This window comes from Muscardinus avellanarius, assembly GCF_963383645.1.
Source record: "Muscardinus avellanarius genome assembly, chromosome: 1".
In the NCBI taxonomy this organism is placed as follows: domain Eukaryota; kingdom Metazoa; phylum Chordata; class Mammalia; order Rodentia; family Gliridae; genus Muscardinus; species Muscardinus avellanarius.
In genome coordinates, this window is record NC_137786.1 from 231,884,872 (window position 1) to 231,900,630 (window position 15,759).

General features: G+C 53.3%; 1 protein-coding gene across 1 annotated transcript; it reads right to left on the reverse strand.

The window, feature by feature from the left end:
• Positions 1-255: 255 nt before the first annotated feature.
• On the reverse strand, positions 256-15,522 carry NAALADL1 (N-acetylated alpha-linked acidic dipeptidase like 1; the record flags this gene model as incomplete). Its single annotated transcript, XM_080692394.1, has 18 exons — positions 256-442; positions 735-827; positions 907-994; positions 1,062-1,235; positions 1,313-1,394; positions 2,264-2,354; positions 2,439-2,530; positions 2,690-2,757; positions 2,845-2,908; positions 3,006-3,091; positions 4,784-4,903; positions 4,989-5,074; positions 5,993-6,097; positions 6,186-6,469; positions 13,992-14,114; positions 14,870-14,991; positions 15,071-15,243; positions 15,323-15,522. The coding sequence occupies 18 exons, from the start codon at positions 15,520-15,522 to the stop codon at positions 256-258; spliced, it is 2,238 nt and encodes a 745-aa protein (XP_080548520.1).
• Between the last annotated feature and the right edge of the window lie 237 nt (positions 15,523-15,759).

Here is a 15,759-nt window from a genome sequence, read left to right on the forward strand (position 1 = left end):
ATTGTGTGCTGTCAGCCAGCGGCACCACAAGCACTCGCCGCTTTCTCCATTCCCTCACTGCCATCTCCTGGGGCCATCTGCCAAGCAAGAGCCAGGGACTCACCACTCCTGCCGGTGGGAACCCCCGCTTCAGTAGCCAGAGAGGGTCTTGTGGTGGTACCCATTCCTGGCCACGGAGAAGACTAGGACACGCTCCAGGAAGATGGGTGGGGGTGGGGTTAGGGCAAAGGGAGGGCCAGGGAGGACAGGCTGGGGTCAGAGGTCAGCCACAGGCTTCAGGGTGGCTGCAGCGCCCTCCAGGGCCGCCACCAGGATGCTGAGCTGCCTCCGCACCTCTGCCCAAGCTTCAGATCCAGGACTTGTATACCAGGCCCCAACACAGGCGTTAGCAAGGCTGGGGAATGAGGCCGATTTGACGAGGTGTGGTACCCAGAGCACGTGGCTGAGGAGAAATGGGGTGAGATCATTCACTGGGGCTCAGCCTGGAGTTCCATCAGCCGCTGTATAGACGTAGGCAAGAAGCCCCCTCCGTCGCCTGAAAGCTGCAGCTTCCAGCACTCATGGCAGGAAGGCCTGTGGATTCGGATCCCAGCCGTGAAATTCCCCCTCCCTGTGCCCTCAGTCCCCAGCTGGGCCGTGCTCTAAAGCAGCAAAGCTACCCGCCTCCTTCCTCGGGCAGGGGCCATTGCCAGCCCCACAACAGGCACCTGCCAGGCGCTGTGGGACAGGCTCACCTGTAGTAGAGGTCCTGCGGGAAGGCTTGCGGGTTCAGGAAGGCCCTCTCCAGGAGCATCAGCTGGTCATTGATCATCCGGACCTGCAGGGGGCTGGAGGGGCAGCGCCCACCTGTCACCCGGCTGCCCTACCCCTGGGTGTGCCCCGCACCTGCCCGCTGCCCAAGCTCACTCAGGGCTGCCCATCTTTAGCCTTAATATGCGTTGGTCCAAAGATGCTACTGCACTGTCAAACTTCTCTGCTGCCGCCATTAGAGGCTCTGTGGGGAACACAGCGGCTTAGCAGGGGCTGTGGGTATCCAGGCCTCCCTATCAGGGTGTGCCTACCCAGGCTGATGCTGTGCTGCTTAAACACTGTCCCCACTTCCTTCTGGGCAGCCTGCAGGAACAGGAAGATCCTCTCGCTGTAGTCAGTGATGTTGAGGGGCAGGAATAGGCTGTCGCTAAGCCGGAGTAGCACACTCCCTGATGTCCGGGCCACGGCTTGGTGGCTGCTGAAGCCTGCAGGGAGACAAGGCCAGGCTCGGCCTTTGGCCTGTCCTCTGGTCAGTCCCAGGATGCCCCTGCTCCCTCCTTACCCGGGTCTATAAATCTGTCCATGTAATCAAAGGTGTCAAAGGCTGTGTGGTAGGCGGGGTAGATCAAGGCTTTGGTCTCCGTCTGGGGAACAAGCACAGCAGTGACAGGCTTGGGATGGGAAGTGGAAGGTGTGCTGGCAGCGAGCTACGGTGTGGGGCTTGTTTCTGCTGACTTCTGGAACTCCACTTTGCAGAGGAGGACACTGAGGCTCAGATTAACTGCCAGATTTCACATGGTTAGTAAGAGGCAGCTGGGTTGGCTGCCAAATTCCAGTTTCGCACGGAGAAGAGAAACCTGGGGCTTTGGAGTCAAATAAGAGGCTGGAATCTGAACTCTGCCACCTAATGTGGTGTGGCCACGAGGTGGGGGAAGGGCTTTATGGAGAACAGGGAGACTGGCTGGGCTGCACCCACACACCAGTGCTGAGTCCTCCTCATTCCAGAACACAGAACGTCAATGCTGAGATAAATCCCACACACATACTTTTTGTGTGTGTGGTAGTGGGGTGGAACTCAGGGGCTTTCTACTTCCGGGCTACACTCCCAGATCTATTTTATATTTTATTTGTAAACAGGCTCTCACTAAGTAGCTGAGGCTGGCTTTGAACCTGAGCGATCCTCCTGTCTCAGCCTCCCAAGGGCTGGATTACAAGCGTGTGCCACCATGCCCGGCTCCAAAACACACTTTTTGAGATCCTAATTCTTCCTACCATCAATGTCATCCCTACAACTTATTGGCAGTGGGTTTTTTCCCTCTTGCATAACGCATAACATAACGGTGCATCTTGCCATCAGTAGTGTCTGACATCGACAGTAACAGATGAAGGTAACATGTTCAGAGAGGTGAAGATGCTCGCAGGTAGCTGACTAGCCAGGGAATGAGCCTGGTCCCGCCCACAGAATTAGTGCAGTCAGAGGGACGGAATCTGAGGGAAGGAGGCGCCTACTCACCCGGTCATAGGTGTAGGCGATGTCTATGGAGGAGATGCCCAGGTAGTGAATGAAGGAGGCGTAGTCGCTGCTGGAACCCAGAATACCCAGTCTGCAGGGAGGGGGGTGGCAGGTTTGCAGGCGCCTGAGGTTCTGCCATGCTGCCCCCCCCCCCAGGTCTGGGCCCCTTGCTTACTTGGGGATCGGGCCATGTAACCAGCTGAAGCCCTGGAAGTGCTGAATCCAGACGTCAAAGATACTGAGGCCGCTGCCATCTGGTGCGGGAATCTGTCCCAGAGAGGAGTCTAATCTCAGGAAGGGCCCCTTCACACCCCAACAATAAGGCGGCCCTTCGTGGGGTCCAGGTCTCCAGACCACCTGACTCGCCCCTCCATCCCGCCCACCTTGCAGGCCCCGCCCACCGTCCACTACGCCCCCCCCCCTCACCTCTTTGGTTGCAGCAAAGATAACGCTTTGGATAGGGGGCGTCCCCAGCACTCTAAGGCTAGTATTGGCTGTGGGAGGAGCAGAGAAAGAGTCCTGGAGCCCAGGCCCTTCCTCTCCCCGCTCACCCGCGCCAGCCCCGCAACCCAGGCCCGCACCATACACCGCGATGTCCACGTTGATGTAGGCCACCGTGCGCTCCTTCAGCTTGCTGAAGAACTCCTGGGGACCAGAGGTGCGGGGTGGCCTCAGCCTGGCGCTACCCCGCCCCAGCCCTCTCCACCCCGCACGCACCCCGCAACCCGCGGGGCTCACTCGCCTCTGTGAACTCCGTGGAGCCAATGAGTCCGAACTCCTCTGCCCCCCAGCTGCCAAACAGGATGGATCTGCGGGGCCGCCAGGTGCCTGGGGAGGGGTCGCACAGGGTTGGAGGGCAGCGCCCGCTCCCCAGGCTGGGGGCCTAGGGAGCCCAGAGCCAGGAAGGCGCCCCGCAGCCGGGCCTCCCCGTGCATTCTCCCGGCGCCTTCCTCCACGGGCCCCACACCAGGCCCCTGGTCAGGGGTCCCCTCTGCTGGAAAGGCCGCGCCCCTCCTTCTGGGCATGCTCTGGGGAGACCTCAGCCCTGCAGCACACCTCCCAGCCCAGGTGACAAGACTGCGAATTCAGAAGGTTACTTTGTGCGGGGTCAACGGGGGATGGGACCCAGGGGCTCTACCTCAGAGCTACTCCCCAGCCCTCTTTATTGTTTAAAATAGGGCCTCACAGCTGGTCATGGTGGTGAACACAAGCTTGTAATCCCAGCACTTGGGAGGTTCGAAGCCAGTCTCAGCTACTGAGTGAGGCTCTCAGCAACTTAGTGAGACCCTGTTTCCAAATAAAATATAAAAATAGGTCTGGGAGTATAGCCCAGAGGTAGAAGAGCCCCTGGGTTCCACCCCCAGTACCACAAAAAAATAAATAAATAAAAATAAAATAGAGCCTCACTAAGTTGCTGAGGTTGACCTCCAACCTGTGACCCTCCTGCCTCAGCCTCCCAAGTAATGGGATTATAAGCCTGTTCTACTACACCCAGCTCCTCTTTATTTTTTAAGTAATTAATTAATTTTGCGGTACTGAGGGTGGAACCCAGAAGCATTCTACCTCCAAGCTACACTGCCAGCCCTGACTTGTATTTTTTTTTTTTTTTTTGGTGGTACTGAGGGTGGAACCAAAGGCTTTTCCACCTCCGGGCTACACTCCCAAACCTATTTTATATATTATTTGGAAACAGGGTCTCACTAAGTTGCTGAGAGCCTCACTAAGTAGCTGAGGCTGGCTTCGAACCTGTGTGATCCCTTTGTCTCAGCCTCCCAAGCTTGAGGATTACAAGCGTGGGCCACCACGCCCGGCTTTATTCTTTATTTTGAAACAGGATCTCACTGAGTTGAAAAGGGCCTCACTAAGTAGTAGGTGAGGCTGTTCCCAAACCATGATCCTCCTGTCTCAGGTTCCCAAATGCTGGGATTACAAACATAGGCCACCATGCTCGGCATATATATATATATATATATATATATATATATATATATATATATATATATATGCACCTACATACATACTGGGCTTATCTCAGGGGCAGTCTACCTTCAAGCTACATGCTCAACCCTATTTTATTTTTTATTTGGAACAGGGTTGAAATAAGTTCTCAAGAGCTTTGCATCTTCACCCTCCTGCCTCAGCCTCCCCGGTATTGGTATCACATGTGTGCACCACCACAACCGGCAATTACATTTTTATTCTGAGTAAGGCCTTACTAAGTTAGCATACACTGGCTTTGAACCTGTGGCCCCCTTCTCTCAGCCTTCAAAAGTACTGGAATTATAGGTGGGTAAAATCATGCCCAGCTTACCACAGTTTGGGGGAGGGAGCAAGGGGTAATGAGGATTGAACCTCGGCACATCCTGCTTCTGAAGTATACTCTCAGCCGTGTGTGTGTGTGTGTGTGTGTGTGTGTGTGTGTGTGTGTGTGTGTTGCCAGAGGTCAGGGCTAGTGTCCTGTGCACCTCTGCTCTGCAGCAAACGCAGGGCAGAGCGCAGCCGGGCAGGCAGGGGCCTCACCCTTCTTCAGCAGGGTCCCCAGGACGCGGGTGAGCTCCAGGAGGACGGCGGTGCCGCTGCCGGGGTCCACGGCTCCGTGCACCCAGCTGTCCCGGTGGTTTCCATACAGCACGTAGCGGTCTGGAAGGAGCAGCTTTTAGAGAAGCAGAGAAGAGGGGCGGCAGGCGGGCCCGGGCGGGCGGCGCCTGAGCCCCGGGGTCCTCACCAGGCTCCACGGCGCCGCGGATGATCCCCAGGACGTTGGAGGAGTTCCTCAGTTCCCGGCGGTTGTGGATGCTCAGCTTCACCTGGCTGGGGAGGTGACAGGGAGGCAGGAATCATGGCCCTGTCTACTGCCCTCCACCCCATGCGGAGAAACTGAGGCCCAGAGAGGGAGGGGACGTGGCTCAGGAGGACCCAGAGAGGCAGCCAGGCTGGAGGCCGGCCCTCCAGTCGGAGCCCACCTTGGCATTCGTTCCAACGTTCAGTCGCTCAGAATGCACCTGCTGGGCACTTTGTCTATGCCTGGTACATTAAAAGGCTCTGCACAGCGTCTGGGACAGAAGGGCGCCGGGCCCTGTGGGGCTTACCTCTCCTGAGCGAGACAGGCCATGGGAGGGGAGAGAGCAGGAGGCCTGGGCCAGGCACGTGCTGCAGGTGGGGAGGTGCCACCTGCCCAGGCTCGGCAGGTTCAGAGAGAGGGGCTGAGCTGTGGAGCCAGCGGAAGGGGCAGGGGAACCCCTGGGCAGCCTGAGGGTCACTCCCCAAAGACAAGCAGATGTTTGGGATGGGGAGAGGTCAGTAAGGGGGAGGAAGGGGAAAGGCAGGCCCTGAGGTGGGCAGAGGGAAACCCAGGTGAGAGGAGGAGACAGAACAAGAAAAAGAGAGGAGCGGGGCCTGGAGGCGCACGCCTGTAATCCCTGTACTTGGGAGGCTGAGACAGGAGGATCACAAGTTCAAGGACAGCCTCAACAAGTAGTGAGACTTTACCAACCTAGTGAGATCCTGTTTCCAACTAAAAATAAAATAGGGCTGGGTCTATAGCTCAGAGGTAGAATGCCCCGGGTTCAATCTCCAGTATCAAAATAAATAAATTAAATTAAATTGGGCTGGGGGTATAGGTCAGAGGGAAAATGCCCCAGAGTTAAAACCCAGTAACACAGAAAAGGAAAAGGATGAGATAGAGGAAGAGAACAAAACAAGGAGAGGGTAGAAAGGGTCCCACCTTACCTGCCCGCTGAGAATGTCCCATCATCCCGGAAGCCCGGCCCCAGCCTATACTTGCAGCCCAGAGCTCCCTGCCAGGAGTCTTCCGCCACGGCTCCATCGAGGTTGCTAGGGAGGAGAGAGGCCTCCGAGTGACCCTGGCGTGGGCCTGGCACTTGCAGGCCATGGGGCAGCAGGGACCAGCGCGCATGCTCACCAGAGTAGGTCTCTGGCATCCTGGAAGCTAATGGGCTGTGCAGGAATTGGGGGAAATCCCGAGACATTGTTCTGGTCCAGGCGGAAGGAAGAGTGGTGGGCCGGAATGTAGGGAGTCAGGGGGTCCCCAAAATACTTGAAGAAATGGCTCCGCTCCACGCCCGAGGGAGGCAAGCGCCAGGAGTTTGGGTAGGTCTGGTTGGGCAAGGTCTGCCCATCGTTGAGGTCTTCGGGGTCTGTGAACAACAGCACCCCTACCACCCCATGCCTGGCTGCTATCGCCACCTGCGGGAGGCAGAGGAGGCCGCGTGTCAGGTGGGAGGGGAGCAGGCTCATCTTCCTCCTCCACCATGGAAGGTAGGATTGCTTCTATCTTCCCACCGGCAAGACGACGCTTACACAAGACTACTTTGTGATGGTTTTACAGACAACGGCAAAGAGTGTTGGACCCAGTGAGCCCAGTGTTTAGCAGGTGGAGGGTTTGAGTGAGTGGAGCTATCCTGCGATGAAATACTATGCAGCTGCATAAAAGCACATGGCATTCTGAACAACCATGTTCAGAGCAGCATTAATCTTAATAGCCGTCAGGAGGACACAACTCACATCTATCGAGGGATGAATGGGTAAATGAAACGTGGTAGAAAAGATGTATTGAAAAATCATTCCAACTTAAGAAGAAACAAGCACAAGTAGCACAGTCCTGTACTTCCAGCTATTTGGGCGCCAGAGGCAGGAGGATCCCAAGTTTGAGGCCCATGTGGGCAAGCTGGTGAGACCTTGTCTTAGAATAAAATCTAAAATGACTGGCAGTCGGGTCTGGTGGCTCATGCTTGTAGTTTTAGTACTTGGGAGGCTGAGACCGGAGGACAGCCTCTGCAAGTAGTAAGACTCTCATCAGCCTAGTGAGACCCTGTTTCCAAATAAGAAATACAATCATTCTGGGGGCATAGCTCAGAGGTAGAATGCCTCTGGGTTCAGTTCTCAGTACAAGAATGGTGAGAAAGGATTGCAGGGTTGAGGCCAGCCTCAGCAATTTAGCAAGACCCTATTACAAAATAAAAAATAAAAAGACAGGAGTTTAGTTCAGAAGTACAAACCTGTAATCAGTTCCCAGTATAGAAGGAAGGAAGGAAGGAAGGAAGGGAGGAAGGAAGGAAGGAAGGGAGGGAACTGGGATGGGGCTCATCAGCAGAGCACATGCCTAAGCACCGTGAGGCCCAGGTTCCATTCCCAATACCCATGAAAAAAAGAGAAATGGCTGGGTGGGATTCAACGAGGGGGATTTAGCCAGCCTTGGTGGGCATGCTTGTAATCCCAGTACTTGGGAGACTGAGAGAAGTGGATTGTTCAGTTTCGAAGCCAGCCTCAACTACTTTATGAGGCTCTCAGCAACTTAGTGAGACCCTGTTTCCAAATAACATATAAAAAATAGGTCTGGTTTTAAGTCGGATCCCTCCCCCATGTGACCTCCTCCCCCACGTGACCTCTGCGAGGGCAGGAAGTGGAAACCTGGTGGTGGAGAGAGTCTGCCCCGGAAGTAGTCTCTCACAAGAGGGGCGGCGTTCTCACGTTTAGTCCCAACCCCCCAAATTACTGGCTTGGACTACTTCCTTCCTGGAACCCAGATGACTTCAACGGCTGAGCTGGGACTGATCCCTTTCCACGGCTGGTGGACCCATCCCGAAGGGCACTGAATAAAACAGATCTCTGACTGTCTCCTTTGCAGTTTTCTTTTCATCTGGTGCCGAACCCGTGTCAAACTCTTATCCTTTAAGTGGCCCCGGCGGAACCGCTGTTTTTTTTCACTGGACCACCACACCCGTGCATGGAACCGCCATTTTCAGCACTTCCCGCTGCCTCTATGCTCACAGCTTTCGGCACTCCCTGCGTCGGCATCCCACTCTTCCCAGCTTCTGCTTCAGCCCGGACTCTACGTGCTGCCTAGACCTCGGCCCGGACTCTTCCAACCAGGCTCACCTATCCAATCCACAGCTCCCCACCGGAACAGCTGCAGTTCCCTCCGAGGACCCACACTGTTATTATAATGATAGGGGTGAGGGAATAAAAAACAGAAATCACATGATACTATGCCTTCTTGATGGCATACAAGATGCCTCCCATAAAGTGGTTAATTACAATAAGCTTAATGAAATCATCCAGGGTCCAAATGAAAACCCAGCAGTTTTTCTTAATCAGTTGCAAGAGGCTTTGACCCACTATACCCATTTAGATCCATCTTCTGAGGCAGGCTTGGTTGTATTGGCCACCCATTTTATTGGGCAATCAGCCCCTGATATTCGGATAAAATTAAGAAAGGCTGAGGACGGTTCTCAAACTCCTATCCGAGATTTGGTGAACATGGCATTTAAAGTTTTTAATTCCAGAGAGTAACAGGCAGAGGTGGAGCGTACACTCCGACATCGCCAGATGGCAGATCTACAGGCCCAAGCCCTGGTAGCAGCCCTACAGCCAGCTGAGGATGGTCAGCCCTTGGGGCAATGAGCGCCACCTAAGGGAGGATGACAGCAATGGCAGCCACCTCCAGGAGCCTGTTTCAGGTGTGGAGGCACTGGTCACGGGGCATGCAGTTGCCCCCAGCCACGTCCACCGACCAGGCGGTGCCCAGTGTGTGGCCAAGAGGGTCACTGTATAAGTCAGTGCCCTTGGAGAAGAGTTGAGTCTCAAGTGCCTCAACACAGGGGAACCACCCTTCCAGACAAGGCCCCACCATTGGCCCTACTGGGCCTGGCTGAAGATTGACACTCCCCGGCCTCGGCCACCCGTATTACTCAAGCTGAGCCCAGGGTCTCTCTCCAGGTAGCAGATAAGCCAATCTTCTTCTTGATTGATACAGATGCTACCTACTCTGTCCTCCCCTCCTTCTCAGGACCTAGTTTCCCTTCCCAAATCTCGGTTCAGGGGATTGACGACATGCCCTCTTGCCCATGTACCACAGGCCCCCTTTTATGCCATTTGGAGACCTTTATGGTTAACCATCCATTCCTGATTATCCCTTCATATTCTAACCCCCTTTTAGGTAGAGACTTTTTAACCAAAATTGGGGCTGAACTTACATTTAATTTCCCCACGGCTTCTGTTTCCTCTAATATACTTTTGATGGCTGCAGCTACAGTTGACCGGGAAGCCAAACATCCCCTTCCAATAGATGTGGTTGACCCCATACTATGGGACACCAGCACCCCAGTTGTGGCAACCCACGACACCCAGGTCCGGATTGTCCTATGTGACCCAACTATTTTCCCTGCCCACTCCCAGTTTCCCATATCCCTCCTTCACCAACATGGGCCTAAACCCATTATTTCTTATCTCCTGGCCCAGGGCCTGCTTATCCCTATTAATTCCCCTCATAATACCCCCATTCTTCCAGTTAAGAAGCCTAATGGGACTTATCAGTTAGTCCAGGACCGCCGTTTAATTAATGAGGTGGTGCTCCCAATCCACCCAGTTGTCCCTAATCCCTATACCCTCTTATCTCAGATTTCTCCCGATACCACCCACTTTTCAGTGCTTGATTTAAAGGATGTGTTTTATACAATTTCTCTAAATCCTGAGTCGTACCCCCTTTTTGCCTTCACTTGGGAGGACCCCAATACCCAGGTTGCTCAACAACCTGAACCATCCTCCCCCAGAGTTTTCGAGACAGCCCACACCTCTTTGGACAGGCTCTAGCACAGGACCTGCTCCAGTGCCCCTTGGAGCCTAGTTCTCTGTTACAATATGTGCATGACCTTTTACTTTGTAGTCCCTCCCTGGAAGTGTCCAAACGGCACACTGCCCTTCTCCTTAGTTTCCTTGGAAGCAGGGGTTACAGGGTAGCCCTACATAAAGCCCAGTTATCAGTGCCTGAGGTGCGGTATCTAGACCTACATCTCACCCCAAACACCCAAGGACTAACTGTTGACGGGTCAAGGCCTTACGAGACTTGCAGCCGCTCACCTCAGCTGACAAGATCCAATCTTTCTTGGGTTTTGTAGATTTTTCCGACATTGGATCCCCAACTTTGCCATTCTAGCTAAGCCACTACATGAGGCAATTCAGGAAACCCCTGCTGGCCCGCTCACTTCGCCCTCGGTCATTCGCCGAGTCTTTCTGGCTCTCCAGGAAGCCCTCCTTAAATCCCCTCTCTTAGCGCTCCCCAATCCCACTAAGGCCTTCTTGTTATATACTGATGAGAGGCAAGGGATAGCCACAGGAGGGCTCACTCAACCCCTGGGTCCAATCCAGGCACCAGTGGCCTATTTGTCTAAATATCTTGACCCTACCACTCGTGGGTGGCCACCCTGCCTCAGGGCTCTGGGGCAGCAGCTACACTCACAAAAGAGGCTCTTAAAATTTGTCTCCAGATGTCCCTGCAGGTTTTTTCCCCACATAGGCTCCAGGATTTGCTCTCTCCTCGAGCACTCCCTCTTCTGTCTCCTTCTTGCATTCAGCAACTTTATTTGTTGTTCATGGAAAATCCAGATATTAAACTGTCTCATTGCCCAGCCCTTAACCCGGCCACTCTTTTACCAGTGAGCCAGGGTTCAGGCCTTGATTCGTTTTCACCTAACAATGTTCATTCTTGTGTTGATATGATTGAAGCTTTAGCTAAACCTCGGATGGATCTCCAGGACACCACCCTTCTTAATCCACATGTCACTTATTTTGTTGATGGCAGCTCTGTTCCTGACGCCAGAGGTAAGAAAAGGGCAGCCAAATGCAGTGGTCACCCTAACTCAAGTCATTGAGGCTGCCAGATTACCGGATGGTACTACCTCTCTAAAGGCTGAACTGAGTGCCCTAACTTGAGCTCTACACTTGGCAAAAAACAAGCAGGTGAACATATAAACCAATTCTAAATATTCCTTTTTAATAGCACATTGCCATGCCTCAATCTGGAGAGAGAGGGGATTTCTCTCCACCAAGGGTTCATCCATTGTCAATGCCACCATAATTAAGAAGCTCCTAGACTCCCTCTCTTTACCATCTGAGCTGGCCATCATCCACTGTCAGGGCTACCAGACAGAATCTTCCTTAGTGGCCAAAGAAAACAATAAAGTTGATTATACAGCAAGACAGCTGACACAACAAGCTCAGCCAAGCCCACCGGCCTCTGTACTGTTTTTATCCCTCCCTTCAATAGCGCCTAATTACAGCCCGGCTGAACGGAAACACCTGACTGAACTTGGGGTGTCCAGCACAGGGAATGGTTGGCTCATGATACAGGATAAGATTGCTCTGCCTGAGGCTCAGGCCACAAAGGTCATTAGCCTAATACACAATTCCCTTCATGTGGAAAATGCTGAAGCATTTCCTAAGCCCCTTGTTTTATTCTCCTCTCCTGCAGCAGCTGATTAGTAAAGTCAGTGCCTCCTGTTCTACTTGCGCTGCTGTGTCTCCCCAAGGAGGCCTTCGACCCTCCTTCCCTACCCACCAAATGAGAGGACACTTGCCAGGACAGGACTGGCAAATCAACTTCACCCATATGCCACCTCATAAAAAATTTAAATATCTTCTTACCATGGTCGATACCCTAACAGGATGGGTAGAGGCTTTTCCCTCGAAGGACGAGACAGCTAGCCTGGTGGTTGATGTTCTCTGCATGAACATCATCCCTCGGTTTGGACTCCCTAATTCTTTACAGTCTGATAACAGACCAGCTTTTATTTCTAAGGTTACTCAACAGGTGGCACAAGCTCTTGGCATTTCATGGAAGCTCCACATCCCATACTGACTGCGGTCATCAGGAAAGGTAGAAAAAATAAGTGCGATCCTTGAGAACCACCTAATGAAACTCTCTCTAGAGCTGCGAGTATCATGGCCTGAACTCCTGCCACTAGCTCTGGCCCATGTGAGGGCCACCCATCGAAGCCCCACCCTTATGAGCCCCTTTGAATTGCTATACGGTCGTCCTTTCCTGCTTAATCACGCTCTCCCTTCGGACCCCCCTCCTTTGTCTTCCTATCTTCCTTACTTGTCTTTTCTCAGGCACCTTCTTAGGGAACATGCTGACTGGTATCTTCCCCAACCCGGGACTGAAGAAGCAGCCCCACACCCTGCAGTCAAGGCCCTTAAGCCAGGGGATCAAGTCCTCCTCAAGTCGCTTCAACAAAAACATCTCCAACCACAGTGGACTGGACCCTTCACAGTGATCCTCACCACACCTACCGCAGCCAAACTGCTGGGGGACCCCAACTGGCATCATCTTACCCAGCTAAAAAGGGCTCCGTTACAACAGCCCCACGACAAATTCTCTTGCACAGTGTTGGGACCTACTAAGCTTCGTTTATCTCGGCATAATTCTCTTTGATGTTTTTTATTTTAGCAGGTCCACCACTTTATATATTCCAGTGCTCTCCCTCTTCAGGATGCCAAACGGCCATAAGTATTCAACCTCTGAAATTCGTTTCTGATGCTCCTGACTCAATAGCCTGTTTTCATTGGATCAGATGGACCCAAACCCACTCACTGCTGAAAAGAGTGGCATATTTCTCTTAGGAAAATGCTGCTATTAACGACTCTGGTCTAATGAAAAATCTGCTAAAAGAGTGGTGTATGTCTTCCTCAGGGAAAATGCTATCGTATTAATAAATCTAGTGACAATCTACCTCATATCTCGAAGGGCTCCAAGGGCCAGCATTTGCTGGGCTCCTTCCCTTCCAGGCAAGGGTCAATAGCTGGTGGGCTCCTGCCTTTGCCAGGACTCACTCTCACGATTTGCTTTCTCTTTTAATAGAACCTCACCTGTTAAAGTCTCCTCAAACACACATCACCAAGCTGTCCGGGTAACCTCCGACTCTCGCTGCAGCCACACTCCCACCTGCCCACTTCTGGAGGACCCAAACTCTCTTGGCCAACGGGGCCACTTATGACTCCCCTTGACAGCAGGAAGTAGTCCGAGATTTGAATCTTCGCCCATTATCACCAAAAGGCTGGGATGATAAGTCGGGGTCCCTCCCCCATGTGACCTCCTCCCCCACGTGACCTCTGCGAGGGCAGGAAGCAGAAACCTGGAGGTACAGAGAGTCTGCCCCACAAGCAGTATCTCGCAAGACAGGCGGCGTTCTCACGTTTAGTCCCAACCCCCCAAATTACTGGCTTGGACTACTTCCTCCCTGGAACCCAGATGAGTCCAACGGCCGAGCTGGGACTGATCCCTTTCCACGGCCGGTGGACCCATCCCGAAGGGCGCTGAATAAAACAGATTGCTGCCTGTTTGTCTCCTTTTCTTCTCATCTGGGAGTATAGCCAGGAGGTAGAAAGCCCCTGGGTTCCAACCCCAGGACCACCAAAAAAAAAAAAAAAAGAGAGAGAGAGAGAGATTTAATTTGAATATTCAGAACTACTCCATAGAATTTAGACTCCCAGATTATCAAAACTGAAAACATAGCTGGGTGTGGTGGCACATGCTTTTAATCCCAGTACTTGGGAAGCTGAGACAGGAGGCTTGCTGGTTCTCGGCCAGCCTCAGCCTCTTAGTGAGGCCCTCCACAACTTAGTGAGACCCTCTTTCAAAATAAAAGAATTAAAAAAAATGGATCTAGGGATGTAGCTTAGTGGTAGAATGCCCTTGGGTTCAATCTTCAGTACCAGAAAGAAAGAAAGAAAGAAAGAAAGAAAGAAAGAAAGAAAGAAAGAAAGAAGTTATATTTAAAAAAAAAGAAAATGTTCCCCTCCCTTTCTTTGCTCCCATGAGGACCCAGCAGAACTACCTCTTGCCTGTCTCCTCCAGGCCTGGGGTGGCTGTCACACAAGACAGCTGTCCACAGCTGGCCTTGCCCTGCCAGGCCCCGGTGGTGTCACTCACCTTGTCCTTATGCTTTATATGCCCAGAGCGAGTCAGGGCGATGGTACCATCAAGGTTGATGCCCTGTGCCTGTAGTTTTCCGAAGTCTTTGTCCGTGCCACGGTTGGCATAGATGAGGAGGCCCTAGTCACAAGAGGAGGTGATGTTTAGAGCTGGGCTCAGCCACGGGCACAGGGGGAGGCAAGAAGCCCTGTGCGTGCGTGTGTGTGTGTGTGTGTGTGTGTGTGTGTGAGTAGTAGTAGTAGTAGTAGTAGTAGTAGTAGTAGTAGTTGTTGTTGTTGTAGATTGAACCCAGGGGCATTCTGCCTCTGAGCTATAAACCTAAACCTATTTTTTATACATTATTTGAAACAGGGTCTCACTGAGTTGCAGAGGGCCTCACTAGGTAGCTGAAGCTTTCCCCAAACTATAACCCTCCTGTCTCAGCCTCCTAAATGCTGGGATTACAAACATGCCCCACCACGCCCAGATTTATTCTTTATTTTAAAACAGGGTCTCACTAAATTGCTGAGGCTGGCCTTAAACCCATGATCCTTCTGTCTCAGCCTCCCAGGTACTGGGATTACAGGTGTGCCCCACCACCATAGCTGGGAGAAGGCTTTAGATTCTGTCTGCCCCCTCACCTAGAAATGTCAGCACCCCAAAGACAGACCCCAGATTCCCTCCATGTCTGAATGTATTGTAACAGCCAGGCCACTAGTGTTTGTTAGAAGACTAAGTGATGGGGAAAAGAACAGCCATGGTGTGTGGAGGGGAGTACGTTCAGAATACTTGAACTTGAAACATCTTTCCTCCGTTGCCCCTGGGCAGTGCAGGAGAAGCCTGGTGGGATCCAGAGGGAGCTGGGCCACGTCAGTTGGGAGGTGTCCCAGGCCCACCTGTGGGGTGCCAGGGGGCGAATACGCAAAAAAGGGCTGCAGCACTCCGGGATCTGCCTGCTCCCTGGTCAAGTTCTCCTCTCCCGGGCGGTAGGTCTGGAGGATGTCACCGGTGGAGCTCACTGTGGGGGACAGAGTCAGGGCTGGCCGGCTGCACCAGCCCAGCGCAGGCTTCCTACCCGCCCACCCGCAGGACCTCACCGATCTGCACGAGGTTGGGCTGCTCCTGGCTGGGGAAGGAGAGCAGCACCTCGTACTCGAAGATCTCGGCCGAGTCCAGCCCTGACTCTGGGTCCCTCCAGCGGTTCAGCAGCAGCTCCACCAGGGCCTCGTCCCGGAGGCTGGTCGCCACGTGTGGCTCCTGGGACAGTGTTCTGTAGGGTGGGCAGAGGGAGGGAAGGGGTCAAGCAGGGGCGCCGGGCCAGGAGGAGGAATATGCAGGCCGTCTCTCACCGAAGGTTCTCCCGCATCTTGTCAGCTTCCAGCTGCTCCATGACAGCCTCAAGGATCTTCAGGTCCAGGTCCTGGGAGGCTGAGGTGCTGGAGGCTGATGGCTTAGACCCTTTGGGGATGGCAAAGTGGCCCAAGATGATCCCCAGACCCAAGAGGACAGCGGCCCCCAGTCCTAGTCCTACCACCATCTCCCACCGCATCCCGTGGGCTCCTGCGTTCTCGGTAGCCATGCCTATGGCCTCCTATTAGCTGGGTGTCAGCCCGGCTAACCACTACACCATGGGTACTGCTCCCTTTTGCCCCCAGCTGACCACAGTGAAGGCCTGGAATTGTCACGAAGACCACATTCTGCATTGTTTACCCGGAGGAATCTGAGGACTCCAGGACAACTGGGCCCAAAGCAGAAAGGTCTCCTCTAGGCTCTCCTTATCACACAC